At 34.0% G+C, this 19,624-nt stretch overlaps 1 protein-coding gene across 1 annotated transcript; it reads right to left on the minus strand.

The window, feature by feature from the left end:
* Positions 1-17,079: 17,079 nt before the first annotated feature.
* LOC111390237 (uncharacterized mitochondrial protein AtMg00810-like) lies at positions 17,080-17,955 on the minus strand. Its single transcript, XM_023015243.1, has 3 exons — positions 17,863-17,955; positions 17,562-17,736; positions 17,080-17,369 (listed from the first exon to the last, which is right to left on the minus strand). Exons 1-3 carry the CDS (start codon positions 17,953-17,955, stop codon positions 17,080-17,082), a joined length of 558 nt encoding a protein of 185 aa, XP_022871011.1.
* Between the last annotated feature and the right edge of the window lie 1,669 nt (positions 17,956-19,624).

The raw sequence follows: 19,624 nt of genomic DNA on the forward strand, positions 1-19,624 counted from the left end.
ACAAGTGCTATGATATAAGGATGGTTATTAAGATAGCTTGATGTGAATAACACATTTTTGCAAGGTGAGTTGAATGAGAATGTGTATATGGTTCAGCCTCCAGGATTCAAGGATATGTCCAATCCCGATCACATTTGTAGATTGCGCAATGCCATTTATGATCTCAAACAGGCTTCTCGGGTGTGGTACTCCACTCTAAAACATGCCTTGAGTGAGCTTGGGTTTCAAAATTTAAAACAGATTCATCCTTATTCATCTATCGGATTAGTTCCATTATATTCTATTTTGTGTTTTACGTGGAGAGTCATGCTACTTGTACAAAATTAGTCGACAAAATTGGTTTACTAAGCCCCTATTTGGTTCCCATTATTTCTTCATTAAAATGAAAAATATGACCGTTATCCATCACATCATGCCACTAAATTTGAATTTCTATCTCTTGTGTGGGGTCCGTAACGGCTATGTTTTTCATTCTCATTCTTCCAAAAATGACAAACAAACGGGGGCTAAATAACATCTATACCAATCATTTCAAAAATACTTTTTTAAATCATTTGAAATCAAAGACCAAGATTTTGCCAACATTTGTTTTGTCTACCATTTTCGTCAAATTGTTTTGTACAACTAGGTTAATTGTTACGTGGATGACCTTGTTATCACAAGTGTTGATCCTAAGTTTGTCACTTCACTTATTTATGGTCTTGGTACACGATTTTTTCTTAACAGGCTTCTTCCTGTCTTAGTACAAATACATCTATAATCTACTGTCCAAAACCAATATTCTTGGTGCCAAAGATGTCTATACTCCATTGTCTACCAGCACTGCTCTGAAAAATTAATTAACGGTACCTCCATTGTTAAGAGCACATAATTTCATTGGGTAATCGAGGCTCTTTAGTACCTTTCTCTTACCCAACCTGATATCTCATTTGTCATCAACAAAATGTCTTTGTTTATTCATAAGCCAACTGTCGCCCACTAGGCCACCACAAAGTGACTCACTACCTGAAGCAAACAATTTTCCATGGCATTCAGTTCCTTAATAATGTGAACTCTGTTCACATCACATGCTCATATTCTAATTGGATGAGCAATCTTGATGACCATACATCTATCTTAGCTTATATATCAGTTTTCTTAGCTCCAATCCCATCTCTTGGAGCTCCAAAAGATTATGGTTGGTTGCCTGCTTATCTACTGAGGTCAAATATATGGCCTTTGTCAATGCTGCCTCTAACACATTGTGGTTGCTTGTGTTGTTCAATGAGCTGGGATTTCCACTCAAGAACTCGCCAACATTGTTATGGGATGATCTTTGCGCAATGCATCTAAGCTTTAATCTAGTGCTACACTTATTGTTTAAGCACATCCAGATTGACTTACACTTTGTTCAAACATTGTTCAGCGAAGTATAATCCATGTTTAACATGTCAACACATGAGATCAGCTGGCGATCTTCTAAACAAACTGTTGTTGAGACAACGTACGAAAGTTCTTCGGAACAAGTTGGTCTTGCCGATAGTCACTTCATCTTGTGAGAGCATATTAAGGATAATGCCTCAAATAAAACCAAAGACAAAAATGATTATTCTTAGGCTTAAATAAAGGGTAATCTTAGAATGCAAATGTTTGGAAATTGGGTTATTCTTGGGGAACATCCCTGGACTTCCAGGGCCCTGTTTATTTGGTTTAACCCTAGGAAATTATAATCACAGAATTAGCCTAGTTGCACAAAATAGACTTTGTATGATGTGTATGAAGGTTGTATGATCATGTATATAAAAAGCGTGGAAAAATCTCATTGACCAAGTATTACAAAAACTAATTCTACACCCTATAATTTCCATCAATCCCATAGCTGGATTATATTTTGATATTCCGTCTTTGCTTTCTATGGAAATTGTGGGTCTTGTCATTTAACCTTCCTTGAAGGAAATGAAGTGGTTGTAGGAAATAGAAGTGGACTTAGGAGGAGGAAATTATTTTCTATTCAACTGTGGACTTGCCTTCAACTCAAGATTACATAGGTATTTATAGGACTTCCTATCACATAAGTTCATCCCCTCAATTTAATTCTACTACATGCACCACAATTTACTAGGTACACATTAATTAATAATACATGCATACATGAACCACAATTAACTAGGTGCATATTAATTAATAATACATATATTTCAAACTCCTAAATTCATGAAACTAAATTAAATAGGTTAAATGCATGTTTATTTTTCTAACACCCCACCTTAAACATGAATTTTGCATACTCCCAGCAAGCTTCTTAATGCCTAGAAAGTATTGAACTTGAGAGCTATGGGGAGAATATCTCCAATTTGATCTTGAGACTTCACAAAATTAATCTTCACTACCTTGTTTGCAATGCATTCACGCACAAGGTGATATTTGGTATCTATATGCTTGCTATGTTTATGAAACAACGGATTCTTTGCTAAAGCAATGACTGATTTGTTATCCACACTTACTTCAGTAGGCTCTCTTTGTGCAAAATGAAGCTCATTCAACAAATTCCTTAGCCAAACTGCTTGTGTAACACAAGAACTGACAGCAACATACTCAGCTTCACAAGTTGATAGAGTAACAATTGGTTGCTTCTTTGAGCTCCAAGTAAAAACTGTGTTACCCATGCAAAATACAAATCCACTAGTAGTCTTTCGATCATCAATGTCGCCACCCCAATCACTATCACTGAAACCTCTAAGTCTGAAAACATTAGAGGCATAAAAATGTAACCCGAAATCAAGAGTACCTTTGAAGTAACGTAAAATTCTCTTCCCAGATTTCAAATGTGTTGTCGTTGGAGCCTCCATATAACAACTAATCAGTCCTACTCCAAATAATATATCCGGCCTTGTACAAGTTAAATATCTCAGGCTTCCAACTAAGCTTCGAAACAAGGTTGGATCCACCTTTGCACCATCATCATATCTAGAAAGTTTGATGTTACATTCTACTGGAGTGTTAACTGGATTGCAATTACTCATGTTGAATTTCTGTAGAACTTCTTTTGCATAATTTTCTTGTACGATGAAAATGCCTTTCTTCGTCTGCTTCACTTCTATCCCAAGATAATAGGACATAAGTACTAAATCTGTCATCTCGAATTCACAACACATTTTTCTTTTGAATTCTTCAAACGTCTTTGGATTGTTACATGTAAAACTTAGATCATCGAAATACAGAAAAACAATCAGAACACCATTGGCATTCACCTTAATGTAGAGAGCATGCTCATAGGGACACTTGGTAAAGCCATTCTCCTGAAAATATTTATCAATTCTACAATTCCAAGCTCTTGTGCTTGCTTTAGGTCGTAAAGAGCTTTCTTTAATTTCAACACTTTGTCCTTATTTCCTTTTACTACAAAGCCGGGGGTTGTTGCACATAGACCTCTTCTTCAAGATAGCCATTGATAAAGGCTGACTTGACATTCATTTGGAAAATCTTCCACTTGTTTTGAGCAGCCAAAGAAATTATCAGTCGTATGGTCTCTAACCGAGCTACTGGATCGAAAACTTCTTCATAATCGATGCCTTGACACTGTTTGTATCCTTTTACCACGAGTCTTGCTTTGTATCTTTCCACCTCTCCTTTTGATTTTTTCTTAGTTTTATACACCCATTTAACTTCGATGGTAGCATGTCCCTTGGAAAGAGTTGTTAATTCCCAAGTATTGTTCTTCTCAATTGCTTCGATTTCTTCATTCATGGCTTTTCTCCATTTCTCATCCTTAGCAGCTTCATTAAAACCTATGGGCTCAATATTTGCAAACAGACAGAAGTAAGTAATATCATCAATTCTCTCGGTTTCTCGATATATATCATCAAGCCTTCTTGTACGCAAACGCCTTTCACTTGAACTTCCTTTAGAAACATCAATTTTACCATGTGATGGTGATGTTGGAGGAGTGGTGGTCTCATGTATTTCTTCATTGTCATCTTTTTTCTCTAAGAAAGGAAGAAAGTCATAGTTATCTTCTTCAACATGCCAATTCCATGTTATTTCCTCATCAAAATCCACATCTCTACTAATAAACATCCTCCCATCACTTGGATTATAAAGCTTGTAGCCTTTTGTTTTTGAATCGTAGCCAACGAACACACATTTTTTACTCTTGTCATCAAGTTTCGAGCGCTTCTCATCAAGAACATGGACAAATGCAATGCATCCAAATACCTTCAAATGAGATACTGTTGGTTTTCTTCCATTCCATGCTTCAAGTGGAGTCTTGTGGGCTAAAGCCTTTGTGGTACACCGGTTCAACAAGTAGACAGCACAATCGACAGCTTCTGCCCAAAAGTCTTTTAGCATTTTCTTTGTCTTCATCATACTCCTTGCCGTATTAAAGAATGTTCGATTCTTTCGTTCAACAACACCGTTCTGCTGTGGAGATCCTGGAGCGGTTAGGATGAATTCCGTTGGCATAACATAAGTCTTGAAAATCTCTGGAAGTGAATTCGCCTCCTCTATCTGATTTCACAGCCTGAATTTTAAATCCACTTTCTTTTTCTACAAGAGTTTTAAAATTCTGAAAGCACTTAAATACCTCCAATTTTTCTTTAAGAAAATACACCCATGCTTTTCTGCTGAAATCATTACTAAACAAAAGAAAATATTTGTTCTTACCAAAAGAAAATGGAGTGATTGGCCCACATACATCAGTGTGTATCAATTGTAGTTGCCTTGAAACTCTTGATTGAGATTCCTTTGGAAAGACCTTTCTTGAATGCTCACCAAAAAGACACCCTTCACAAAGCTGATTAGGCTGATGTATTGGAGGCAAACCTTTCACCATTCCATTGCTAGCCATTATTTTGAGCCCTCCAAAATTTATGTGCCCAAATCGTAAATACCACAACCATGACAAGTCTTTATAACACGACGTCAAACACTTAGCCATATCAGTTTGTATGGACAACACAAATAAATGATTTTTTGCCATAGATACTTTAGCAATCAAATTTCCTGCATTATCCTTTATGTGAACAAAACATAACCTTTCTCCAATAATTGACCCACACTCAAAATATTGCTCTTCATAGCTGAAGCATAATAAACATTTGAAATAAATTGGTGATTTTCATCTTTCATATGTATTAAGATTTTACCTTTCCCCTTTACTGGAATTTTGGAGGAATCGTGATATTGCCACCAACCTTCTCATCAAGCTCTATGAACAAATCTTTGTTCCCACACATGTGATTTCTAGCTCCAGTATCAAGGAACCAAGAATGTTTTTCTCTTTGCTGCAAGTCCTTGCAAGCTATCAAAAGAGTAGACTCTGTCTCTTCATTATTTTCTATATCTTCTTCATGAGAAAGGTTAGCTTTCGCACCATCACCACTTTTACATTTCCATGAATAATGTCCAAATTGATAACAATTGTAACATTTAACTTGTGACTTGTCATACCTCTTTTGATATGGTCTTGCTACTCCTCTGCCATGTCCTCTTGTTGAGTTGGATTGATAATTTCATCTCTACGTTGAAATGAAAAATGGTATCCTCTTCCAAAGCCTCGTCCACGTCCACATTCTCGTCCTTTGAAACTTGTATTTCCCTTTTCGTCCTTGTTTTTCAATGTGAGCTTTGATTGTAAAACTTGCTCCAATGGCTCCTTCCTTCTTCGATTAAGCTTCTCTTCATATGTTTCCAATGATCCGCATAATTCTTCAATTGTCATATCTTCCAAGTCCTTCCGATTCTTCAATGGCAGTCACCACGTGATCAAATTTCTCACTAACTGATCTAAGGATTTTCTCAATCACCCTTAAATCAGTCACATCTTCATCAAGTCTCTTCATTTGGTTTGCAACGGTCACCACTCTTGAAATAAAATCCGACACCTTTTCGAATTCCTTCATTTGAATAGCTTCAAATTCACCTCGTAGATTTTGGAGGCGAACTTTCTTTGCCTTCTCCTTTCCTTTGCAGGCAACTTGAAGCATATCCCATAATTGATTTGCTGTATTAGCATTAGAAACCTTCTCAAAAGTGGCCTCATCCAATGCTTGGTGAATAAGAGAAACAACCTTTTGATCCTTCCTCTTAGTACTTTGTAAAAGATCCCTTTGTGCTTGGGTGAGAGCAGCTAGATCGGTGGGAGCCTCATAACCATTCTCCACGATGTCCCATGCATCATGTGCACCAAGTAGTGCCTTCATGCGGATGCACAAATTATCAAATTTCTCTTTGGACAATTTTGAAACTTTGAAGGGGATCATGTTGGTATTTTCCATTGTTTCTAGTATTGTGGCTCTGATATCACTTTGTAGGAAATAGAAGTGGACTTAGGAAGAGGAAATGATTTTCAATTCAATTGTGGACTTGCCTTCAACTCAAGATTACATAGGTATTTATAGGACTTCCTATCATATAAGTTCATCCCCTCAATTTAATTTTACCACATGCACCACAGTTTACTAGATACACATTAATTAATAATACATACATACATGAACCACAATTAACTAGGTATATATTAATTAATAATACATGTATTTCAAACTCCTAAATTCATGAAACTAAATTAAATAGGCTAAATGCATGTTTATTTTTCTAACAGTGGTCGACAATGTTGCCACATTTTTTTTTCGTGCTGATTGGCTTTGTAGGTAGGGATGAACTGGTTGCACCTCGTATTTTCTGTCATCACTTATTTAGTACAATATGATTTAGTTCCTGTTTGACAGAATTTTTTTAAAAGAATGGGTATTTGAATAGTAAATTTTTGGAGAATGTATAGTTGAAAAATAGAAAAAAATGTTGGATTTACGTAAATAGTATTTTATTGTAAGAATACATAGATTGAAAATGGGTATTAAAAAAAGAAATTTTGAAAGAATAAATGCGACTTATAATTGCTTCAAGCTTCAAAAAAAATATTTTGTGTTATTAATCAAGAAATTTTAATTTAATTTAACTCATGGTCCCAATCCCATCACATAGTATTCTTGACTCCAAGCTGTGGTCAAGTAACCATATAATATTTTGACTAAAGAAACCAAACTGAAACGTAGAACGTAGACCAGGGTCACAATATATGTATATATATATATATATATTTGATAGGAATTAAAATCTATATTTTAATTTAAATTAAAGTTAGTAATGAATTTTAATTATATATTTCATGGGTCCTATCAATTTTTATCAAACTCAACTAAAAATTTGATTTTAATCACTCCCAAACAGGGACTTAATAAATGTCACTGTGAAATATCTATATCATTATCAAAACAATTAGAACAAGTAATCTCTCATAATTAGTTACATAAATTGTAATACAAACTAACCAAATATCAAAATAATTACTGAAAGAAACTCGTACGTATTGTTTAGCCCCGTTTAATAAAAGTCAAACTCAATAATTATTTTTAAATATATATAGAATCCATAATTTTTCAAACACACATTTCATCAACTTTTATCAAAATTAACTAAAAATCTTATTTTAATCTCCACCAAACAGGGGCTCAATTTCCTTTTGTATGAACTAAGCTTTTTAGCAAGAAAGAAAATAGTTGAACATTTATTAAGGAATGCCATATTGTTCTATGGCTCATAAAAGAGATGAAAATCAAAGGATTTAAATGTATTATAACATTGAAAACTAAAGCAAGCATGTCTACGTATCTCGAATTTGCTGTCATAGATGTCAAGTGTAGATGATCGATATTTGTGTTCACATCTTGATGATCAAGTCAATAAAATACTTATTAAAGCAGTGTTTAAGCAATGTTGGATCCATCCACTGCAACATTGACAATTTAATTTTTTTATATAACATTCCGTACTTATTAGTAAGTTTACTTATTATTACTCTTTTGATTTACAAGATTAGATAACATATAATCCTCGTAATAAAGAAACGTAAGCGTGGTGATGACGAAATAAGTGATGGAATGGTTGAGTAAGATTAAAATAACACGATCCAATCAAATTGTCTAGGAAAATGATAACAAATATTAATATACAAATTAGCAAGTGTTAATGTTCAACTGACTTAAACAATCCTGAAATTTGATTAAAGGTAGCACCTTGGTACCTACATCAACAGGATTAAAATAAGTAGAAATCTTTTCAAGTTTCACAATTCCTTGTGAAACTGCATCTCTAATAAAATGAATCTAACATCAACATGTTTAGATCTATTATGCAAAATAGGATTTCTACTCAAGTAAATGGCAGATTGACTATCTGAATAAAGAACAACTTCATTAAAAAAACCAAATTCATTTAGTAATATTAAAGGTAGCACCTTGGTACCTACATCAACAGGATTAAAATAAGTAGAAATCTTTTCAAGTTTCACAATTCCTTGTGAAACTACATCTCTAATAAAATGAATCTAACATCAACATGTTTAGATCTATTATGCAAAATAGGATTTCTACTCAAGTAAATGGCAGATTGACTATCTGAATAAAGAACAACTTCATTAAAAAAACCAAATTCATTTAGTAATCCTTTTAACCATAGCTCCTCTTTAATAGCATCCGTGGCAACTACATATTCAGCCTCATTGATGATAATGCAACAATCTTTTAAAGATGGGATTTCTAGCTTATACAAAAATTACACGGAGTATACATATAAGCTGAAGTGAATTTTTTATTATTCATGTCACCTTCATAGTCAGAATCAGTATGTCCTCTTAAAACAAAACCCTCAAGCTGTTTCCTGAGCTGAATTCCTAAATCAGAAGTGCCTTTAATGTATCTAAGAAGCAATTTCATTCTTCCCAGTGAGCTTCTCCAGAGTTGGACATATATCTACTTAGAACACTTATAGAATATGCCAAATTAGGTCTGGAATAGACCATTAAGTACATAACAAACCCAACTGCATTGGAGTAAGGCACTTTTTCTATTCTCTTAAATTCTTCTATGGATTTAGGACATTGTTCATTGGAAAGTTTGAAATGATTTGGCAAAGGTAAACTTACACTTCTAGAATCAAACATAGCAAAGTTTTTAAACAATTTAAGTATGTATAATTTCTGACTAAGGCTTAGCATGCTTTCTCTCCTATTTCTCTTAATTTCAATACCAAAAATCTTTCTGAAAAGACCCAAGTCCTTCATTTCATATCTGACTTTAGTTTATTTTTTATTTCTTCTCTCTTTCTCTTATGTCATGACATGCCAACAGCAAGTCATTCACAAAAAGGAGTAGATAAAGAGAATTTTCTCCACCATTTCGTTTGTAGTAAAAATAGGTATAAAAGATACTTCTCTTAAAACCAAGTCCAAGTACAAAAGTATCAAATCTTTTGTACCATTCCCTTGGAGCTTGTTTTAAGCAATATAGGGATTTTTTAAGAACGCATATTAAGTCAGCTTTCTGGTTTATTTCAAAGCCTTTAGGTCGTTTCATGTAAGTGGATTCATCAAGATCATGATTTGAAAAGTTTGTTTTAACATCCATTGATTTCGTTCTTAATTAAATTGTGTAGCCAAGGCATTATCCTAACAGTTGTAAATTTTACAACTGGAGAATAGATTTCATTGAAATCAACTTCTTCTTTTTGAGTAAAGCTGTTCGCCACAAATCTGGCTTTATATCTGATGTTATTTTCACTTTATTCTCTTCTTTTAATTTTGAAAATTCATTTACAATCAACAACCCTTTTTCCCTCAAGTCTTTTAACTAGAACTCATTAAGGGATTGCATTTCATCTTGCATTACTACAGGCCAATGATTAGAGTCGTTACTACTCATGGGTTCTTCATAGGACTCAGGCTCATTTTTAACCATACTTTGATAAAATAGCAATGGGACATCTTTATCAAACCTTACATGAGGTCTTATTTGTCTTCTTTGCCTATCTCTAGCAAGTTGATAGTCATCTAAAGATTTATTTATTTCTGAATCAACTTCTAGTTCATCAATAGGAGCTCCATCATCAGGAGTTTCCTCATTTCTCTCAATGGGGTGTGCATCAGTCTAATGAATTTCATCATCAGCTCTACCTCAATTTCAATCCATTTCTACACATTTTCAGTCTAACTAAAGAGTTCTATTTGTTTTTCAATTTTAAGGTAGGGTAGATCATCTTAATTAAATACAACATTTCTAATAATTATGATCTTATAACCTTTGGTTTTCCTTACCTATAATCTATACCCCTTAACTCTATCTCCATAATCTAAGAATACACACTTAAGGGCCCTACGTTCTCATTTTCTTTTAGATTGATATGCAAAGGCTGTACATCCAAAACTCTCAAGTTATTGAAGTCAACAGGTTTTCCATTCCACACCTCTTCAAGAGTTTTAAAGTGTATAGTAATAGCAGGGCTTTTATTAATAAGACATCTTGCAGTTTTAATAGCTTTACCCCAAAATATCTTAGGCAGGATAGAACTTAAAAGCATGCATCTCGCTTTTTTAAGAATAGTTCTATTCATTCTTTCAGCCAAACCATTTTGTTGTGGAGTGTGTGTCACAGTTCTGTGTCTTAAAAATTAGAGGATTTGCACAACTTATCAAATTCAAGATTGTAGAATTCCAAACCATTATCGGTTCTTAAAACTTTAATCCTTTTATCAGTTTGGTTTCAATCATAGTTTTCCATTCTTTGAAAAAATTGAAAGTCTCTGACTTTGATTTTAGAAGAAATGTCCAATTTTTCTAGAAAAATCATCAATATTGACAAAAAGTATTTAAAGCCGGTATGAGTTGGGACAATAACTGGTCTCCAAAGATCAGTATGCAAATATTCAAGTATAGACACAGATTTATGCATTCTAGGCCAGAAATGTAATCTATTACGCTTTCCTAGAATATAATAATCAATAAAACTAAGTTTCTATAAGTAATCTTTTCCAAAGGCACGCTATATTTTAAAATCTATAACCCTTTGTCACTAATATAACCCAATCTTTTGTGCCATATTTGTGACTTATCATTCTGAGATGAGATTTCAGCTGAAGTAGAATCACAATGTATAGTTTTATCTCTTGGGGCTTCAACAACCAGTTTTGAGTCCTTCAAGATTTTAGTGTATCCCTTTTTAATCTATATGTTATGGTTTAGGTCATCTAAAACCCCTAGGAAAATAAGATTTCTTTGTAAATCAGGGGCATATCTAGTTTTCTCCAAAACAAGTCCATTATTAGCCTTTGCCTTTAAAGTGATAGTTCCTATTCCCTTTACCTGACATGTCATATGATTGCCCATTAAAACTCGACCACCACATTTTCAAACTCAGTAAACCACTCTCTATTTGGACATATGTGAAATATGCAGCCTGAGTTAAGAATCTATTCTTGACTAGGTAGATTGTTTATAGCAACATAAACTTCATCAATGTTGGCTTCATTATTCTATGCCAAGGTCGCAACACCATCAATTTTGGACTTATAACTCATATCATTAAGACTTTTGGGACAATCTTTGACAAAATGGTCCTCTCCTTGACAGTAAGTACATCTTTTCCTTTTGTTTTTCCTTTCATTTTATCTTTAAGATTTCCCTTTTTCTTGTGTCATAATTTCTTATTGAAGTTAATACTCTTGGGATTAAATTTGGATTTTTAGCCATCAAGTTTTCCCCCACTAATAGATTCTTTCCATTCAGACCTTACCTCTAATTCTTTGTTTCTCAAGGCATTGTTTATCACATTAGTAATTAGAGTTTCCCTTCCATATTCAATAGCATTTTTAACATCTTTATATTTATTACCAATTAAATTCAATAAAACCAGAACCAACTGATCTTTTTAGAGTTTCTCATCATATTTGCTAGGTCATGGGTCAATCTGTTGAATCTATCAATATTAACTTCAAGATCAAGAGATGGGTCTAGTTTAAAACCAAAAAAAATAAAAAATAAAACAAATAAAATAGAATAAATTGTTTTAGAAGATACACTTTATTTGGAATGATTTTATTCAAGTATGTATTTTCTAAATTTTTCCACAGTTTTGCAGCAGTCTTTGTTTCTCCAATTTCTCAAACTACATTGTTGGACAAATGTTTAAATAATAATAATAATAATAATAATAAATTGAGCTCCATGCAGTTTCATCAAGTTCATTTTTCTTGTTTTCTTCTAATTCATCTAGCCATGTCTCATCAATAGCCTTCGCACATTTTTGTTGAAGTAAAATTGTTCTCATTTTCTGCCTCCGGAGGCTAAAATTTCCCTTACCATTAAAGATATCCAATTCAAATCATTGATACTACAAGATTATATACAACTTGTATAAACAATGGTACATTAATGTCACGGCAATTTATTCCAAAAAAGAGTTCGGTCAGTAAAGAGTATATATCACAAAGAACAAGTACAAGTCACTGTATGTTATACACAATAATCAAGAACACATGTAGAGGATTTAAGTCTAGATCTTTGATCAGGACAACCATAAGATTCCAGACAACTTGAGGGTTTCTAGACAAAGAAATTGCCAAGAATCTCTCAGATCTAGCATTTTAAACATGTTTGCAAAGGGATTCAAGTATAAGCACGTCTTTTGTACTGTAAATCTTAAAATAAGAATTCAAAGAACAAGTACAAGTCACTGTATGTTATACACAATAATCAAGAACACATGTAGAGGATTTAAGTCTAGATCTTTGATCAGGACAACCATAAGATTCCAGACAACTTGAGGGTTTCTAGACAAAGAAATTGCCAAGAATGTCTCAGATCTAGCATTTTAAACATGTTTGCAAAGGGATTCAAGTATAAGCACGTCTTTTGTACTGTAAATCTTAAAATAAGAATGCTCTCTCCAGATCCCTTTATTAGGGTTTCAGGAAATAGCAGAAACACTATTGAACAAGTATCAAACTTTTAGATCTATCGTAATCGGGACCAAGAACCACCGTCTAACTGCTCTGATACCACTGTTAAGATTAGTTTCAATCAATTAGCCAACTTTACCTACGAATACATAAATTAAAACCTGCAAGAAAATTAAAAATTGAAAAATATAAAAGATTTTTCACCCTAAGACAAAAGGTTCAGAACAAATCGAAAGAAACCGTTGGATTAAAATGGAACCAAAGAAACAGTCCAAAGTTACACTTTTAGAGCACTTTAAATGAATCACTCAAGATTACATCACATAAGTCCCTTGATCTATACATTTGTTCACTCAAGAACACATTATTCTACTGATCACTCAAGATGTACATTCAATTGAGAACGGTTACAAAAATTTTCTTTCCAGAAAAAAAGAAAAAGACGAGAGAACTTCAAGAGTCAATCAAAAAAATGAAAAATGGATTCAAATATTCAAGACCTTAGGCAAATGAACGGTCAAATAAGAAATCACCAGAATGTCAGCCATCCAACTGTTGTTAGGGTTGACACTTGGCATCATCTTATACATCAAGCTCATTAAGAAAATCGCAATTCATAAAACACATTTTTGTAAAGATGTAAATGTTGTCAACTACAAACCAACTATTTGATCAAAATTTCAACCAACAATCCAGTCGGCAGCCTAATGATCATTGTGCACATTTCTCCGCACTCTTGTAATAGTTCCAACTTCCAAATCGTTAAAGTGAATAGTGACTCTTAGATAATCTCTAGCGAATTCAAATATATGACTATTTTGTCTGAGGAATTCAACATTTTGTACAACAAGTCACAAGACACTGTGCCAATCCCAAGTCAACACAAATTATGTACAATATACTTTGGTTAAATAATCAAACAACGTTGGGATGCAGTGACATCTTTCAATTATGTATTGACGACTAGTTTGTAGGTTCAAGAGGCCAAATTACACTGGAAGAATGATAGATCAATATCATTAGTAGTATGTTATCCCGCCTCATTCAAAAATATTTAATTTTAAATTAAGTGTTGGTTCTATCACATTAAAGGCTTGTGGAAGCTTGTATTTTATTCCTCATTCATTACAATCAATAAACTATAAAACATATACATCTTACAATGGTGAATTACGATAATAATCGCCAAAGGAAAGCAAATAAAATCTCAATCAAATCCTTTATATAAAGGGATTATAGATTTGTAAATATACAGCAAGGATTATTTCTAAAGTTAAGTTGTTGTAATCTTGGCCAATCTTAACACTCCCCCTCAAGTTGGAACATGTATATCCAACATGTTCAACTTGCTTCTTAGTTCCTTAAATGCATTTCCTCCAAGGACTTTCGTAAAAACATCCACCAACTGCAAGTATGATGGAACAAATTATGTGATAATTTGACCATCTTGTATCTTTTCTCTTACAACATGATAGTCGGGTTCTATATGCTTGGTGCGCTCATGATATACTGGATTTGCTGCTATGTGAAGTGTGTTGGATGGAAGATGGGTTTACTAACTTGGATTAGCTAAGGCTTTTAAGAGGACAACACTAATAGGAAGAAGGAAGTGAAAAAAGGAAAGTTGTATTTCTCAAATTCAAGACTTTACACACTTTTTGGCTTGTTACAAAATGGAGGGCACTACTCCTTTATGTAGTGTTTACAAGAAGATTCTAGTCCACACATTTTCTAAAGATACCTAGACCACATATCAAGATATTTTCCTAGAATTCTCTAGATATTCTTTATAAAACTACATATCTTACTTCGATATTTATATAGATTTTTCTAGTAGATATTTATATAGATTTTTCTAGATAATGCTTCTAGAAATGCTATGCATGTTGGGCCTTTTAATTGATTTGGGCCTATAAGCAAAATCCTTAAGCCCATATTATTTAGTCCAAAAATCAAGTTTACTACTCAACATCCCCCCTTAAACTTGATTTTGCTACTCCAAGTAGAGTTCTTAACTTGCGGAACACATCATGCTTGAGTGGCTTAGTGAGAATGCCGGCGATCTGTTCCTGGGAGGTCACATATTTTAGCTGCACTTCTTTCTTTGCAATGCTTTCTCTTATGAAGTGATATCTTGTATCAATGTGCTTGCTTCTATCATGGAATACTGGGTTCTTTGCCAATGCCAATGCCGATTTGTTATCAACATGGATTTCGATTGGCTCTTCTTGTGATACTCCAAGCGTCTTCAACAAGTTTCTAAGCCAAATCGCATGGCAGACACTTGATGTAGCTTCAACATATTCAGCTTCACATGTAGATAGTGCTACGATCGATTGTTTCTTTGAGCTCCAAGTGAAAGCTGTGTCGCCCAAGTAAAACACGTACCCAGTCGTACTCTTTCTATCATCACTATCTCCGCCCCAATCGCTGTCACTATATCCAACAAGTTTGAACTCATTAGATGATGAATAGACTAAGCCATAATCAAGCGTACCTTTGATGTAGCGAAGAATTCTCTTTGCAGTTTTCATATGGGTCATAGTAGGTGTCTCCATATAGTGACTGATGAGCCCAACTCTAAAAAGGATATCGGGTCTTGTGCACGTCAAATATCTTAGACTTCCAACAAGACTCTTAAAAAGTGTTGGATTTACTTTTTCACCTTCATCATTCTTCGACAACTTGATTCCGCATTCGACAGGGGTGCATACGGGCTTACAGTCCTCCATATTGAATTTCTTTAGAATTTCTTTCGCATATCCTTCTTGTGAGATGAAAATGCAGTCCTCCATTTGCTTTACCTCTATCCCAAGATAGTAGGCCATATGGCCGATATCCGTCATCTCAAATTCTTGAGCCATGACCTTCTTAAACTCATGAAGTCACATATGAACTTAAACTTTGTCTATAATGTGAAAATATAATACATCATGAATTGTGTTAATTTATTACACGAAATTTAAGCTGGAAGAAATCAAAATAAACTTATAAAAATAGATAAATGCTAAAAAATCCATTTAACAAAATGCGAAAATGAAGGTTCTGCAGATTTGATGGTTCGTTGGAGAAACGAAAATGATTTTAAGTACATAAGAAGCAAGTTCGAACAATTCTGCAGCCAAAAAGTAAAACCGAAAAAGAAAACTTACTTTAAGTGTAGAAAAAAGGAAAAAATACCGAAGTCTATTCTTGTAATGTAGTATTTCTCATGTTAATGGAAAGTATGACAACATACAAAAGTATAGAGATGAATCATGAAAAAGAAGAATGCAAAACTTCATGAACAAAAAAGGAGTTAAAAAGAAAAAGAAAAATGATATTAAAAAAATGAGCAGATCTAAAAAAAATGACAAACAAGAAATTTCATAGCATAGCTTTGGAATTAAACGTCAATCTAAACAAAAGATGTAACTCAAAATTACAGTAATTTAGTTTGCCCTTACATAATATTGTAGAAAACATTAGGAAAATCATTAGTGAGAAAATAAGTAAAAAACCATCATCTGTTGAGGTGCTGATTGATTCTAGAAAGTTTGTTTTGTCCTGTTAAAGAGGATGTTAGATATAGTAATGTAAATGGATTTATAAATATATGTTTGATGTGGATACCAAAGCTTTTCTTTCATCAGTGTGAGTGCGGAGCATTGTAAGAACTTCTCTGGGGTTTTCCTATAATTGTTGCATCAATAGATGCTGATGAATCTTGCGATCGGATAGAAACTCTTGCTCTATGGGAACATAACATACCAGTTTGTTGGATGGAAGATGAGTTTACTAACTTGGATTAGCTAAGGCTTTTAAGAGGACAACACTAATAGGAAGAAGGAAGTGAAAAAAGGAAAGTTGTATTTCTCAAATTCAAGACTTTACAAACTTTTTAGCTTGTTATAAAATGGAGGGCACTACCCCTTTATATAGTGTTTACAAGAAGATTCTAGTCCACACATTTTCTAGAGATACCTAGACCACATATCAAGATATTTTCCTAGAATTCTCTAGATATTCTTTATAAAACTACATATCTTACTTAGATATTTATATAGATTTTTCTAGTAGATATTTATATAGATTTTTCTAGATAATGCTTCTAGAAATGCTATGCATGTTGGGCCTTTTAATTGATTTGGGCCTATAAGCAAAATCCTTAAGCCCATATTATTTAGTCCAAAAATCAAGTTTACTACTCAACAAAGTGCAGCTTGATTATCACAGAGTAGCTTTGCTAGTCCTATTGAAATGTGCATGTCATTTAGCAAAAATGGGAGCTAAGTTAGTTCACAAGTTGGGGCTGCCATGGAGCTGTATTCAGCTTCTGTTGATGATCTTGAGACTGTTTTCTATTTCTTTGCTTTTCCATGAGATCAGTGAATTTCCCAAGAATGCATAATAACCTGTAGTTGATCTTCTAGTCATAAGACAGTTTGCCCAATTTGCATCGCAATAAGCCTTCAAGTTGAAAGAATTTCTTGATGAAAACAATAGGCCCAGACCTAGACTACCTTTAAGATTTTTAATGATGTGAAGAACGGCATCCCAATGAGGCTTTCTTGGCGCATGCATAAATTGACTTAGAATGTTAATTGAGTGTGTAGTATCTGGTCTTGTGATTGTAAGATAGATTAGCTATCCAACTAATCTCCTATGGCGCTCCGGATTATGTAGAAAGCCACCTCGATCATTCTTGAGCTTCAGGTTCACTTCCATTGGGAAATTTGAAGGCTAAGCACCTAAGTAACCAACATAATTTATAATCTCTGAAGTGTATTTTCTTTGAGAGATAACAATACCTGCTTTGGATCTTGTAACTTCCAACCCAAGAAAGAATTTTAGAGGGCCTAGATCCTTGATATAAGATTGTTTGTGTGGAAAATGTTTCAAACTTTGTATAGCAGCATTATCATTGCCCGTTATCACTATGCCATCTACATAGATAAGCACCATAGTTGTGGATGCACCTTTAGTCTTCACAAATAAGGAATAATCTGAATGTGATTGAATAAAGCCAGTCGTGATAGCTTGAGAGAATTTCGCAAACCAGTTTCAATGGTCTTGTTTAAGTCCATAGAGGGACTTATGTAGTCTATATACAAGTCTCTCCCCGTGTTGACAAAGACTCGATGATGGAGTCATGTATACCTCTTCTTCTAAATCACCATGAAGAAAGGCATTTGTTGCATCCATTTGATGCAATGGCCATTATTTGGCTGCAACAACAGCAAGAACACGTTGAATTGTTGTCAACTTGGTAACAGGAGCAAATGTTTCAGTATAATCTAGGCTTCTTGCTGAGAAAATCCTTTAGCAACTAATCGAGCTTTGTAACGTTCGATCGTACCATTAGAATTGTACTTGATATGATATACCCATATCTAACCAATGGGACGATGACTAGAGGGTAATGGAACCAAAGAGCAAGTCTTTTGAGCATTAAATGCATCAAGTTCAAGCCGCATGGCCTCTTGCCATTTAGGATCTGTGGCTGCCTATGTATAAGAAGTAGGTTCTAGAATGCTGAAAATAGTGTTAACGAAATGTTTATGTTGAGATGACAATGAATCATAGGAAATGTAGTTACTTAAAGGATACTGAGTACCTAACTTAGTTGAAGAATCCTAGATTAGAGATGTAGTTAGTGGTGATGTACTAGCATGTCCACAGTGAAAATCTTGAAGGCGAATGGATGCTTTTCTGGTGCATTCACTTCTATGAAGAGGAGCTGTTGCAGATGTCATTGGGGAAAGGAGAATGAGAAATAGGAGTGATCTTAAGTAATGGCGATTTTGTTCCATTGGGAAGAGGAGGTGAATCGATGTGGTATTCAGTTAACTCAGGTTGTGAGATAGTATTTTTTGTTGAGATTTTGGAATCATGGAAAGCAAAAACTTCCTCATGAAAAATGACATCATGGCTGGAAAAAAAATTGGTAATTGTTGAGGTCATATTAATGGTAGGCTTTTTGTTCTATGGGTAACCAACAAAGGTGCATTTTCTTGCATGAGAATCAAATTTATGCGATGGGTACAAATTTGTTGCATAACAAAGACAATCAAAAACTCTTAAATTAGAATAATTTGGTGGTTTGTTATACAACATTTCATATGGAGATTTGTAGTGAAACACTGGAGTGGGAAGACAATTAATCAGGTATGTAGCAATAAGTAAATTCTCTCCCCAAAATTGTAAGGAAAGATTAGCATGAAGTCTTAAGGCCTTGCCAATGTTTAAAAGTTGCCGATGTTTTCGTTCAACCACACCATTTTCTTGAGGTGTAGATGGACAAAAACTTTGGAATAAAATACCAAAACTAGAAAAATATGACTTCATCGATGTGAATTTTGAGCCATTAGCACTTCGAATGCATTTAATTTGGCAATTAACTGAGCGTTAAAAAAAGAGATAAAGGTTTTTAGCAACCCTTACGTTTCAGATTTGAACTTCATTAAAAATATCCAAGTGTAGTGGGTATAATCATCAACGAAAGTTTAAAAATAATGAATGGCAAGTTTCGCAAGAATACTTAGGATCAAATACAATAGATGGAACAACATGACTTAAAAAGTGTAAACGTCTCCTTGATGGATTTCCTAACAGTCGGTGCCATGGAATTTCAGTGGTAGAGTCCACGTGGTAAGTGTTTGGAGGACAATGTAGATGTTACTGGAGGCACAAAATAGTACAAGCCATTAACTTGCTTCCCCAAACCAATCATCTTCTCCAAGGTTAGGTCTTGCAATAGACAAAAAGTATGATAGAAGTGGATTGAACAATTCATGGTAGCTGTGAGTTGACTAACAGACAACAAATTGACATTGAAGGAAGGAGCACAGAGGATGTTTTTAACATGTATGTG

This window comes from Olea europaea, unplaced genomic scaffold (assembly GCF_002742605.1).
Source record: "Olea europaea var. sylvestris unplaced genomic scaffold, O_europaea_v1 scaffold662, whole genome shotgun sequence".
Lineage (NCBI taxonomy): Eukaryota > Viridiplantae > Streptophyta > Magnoliopsida > Lamiales > Oleaceae > Olea > Olea europaea.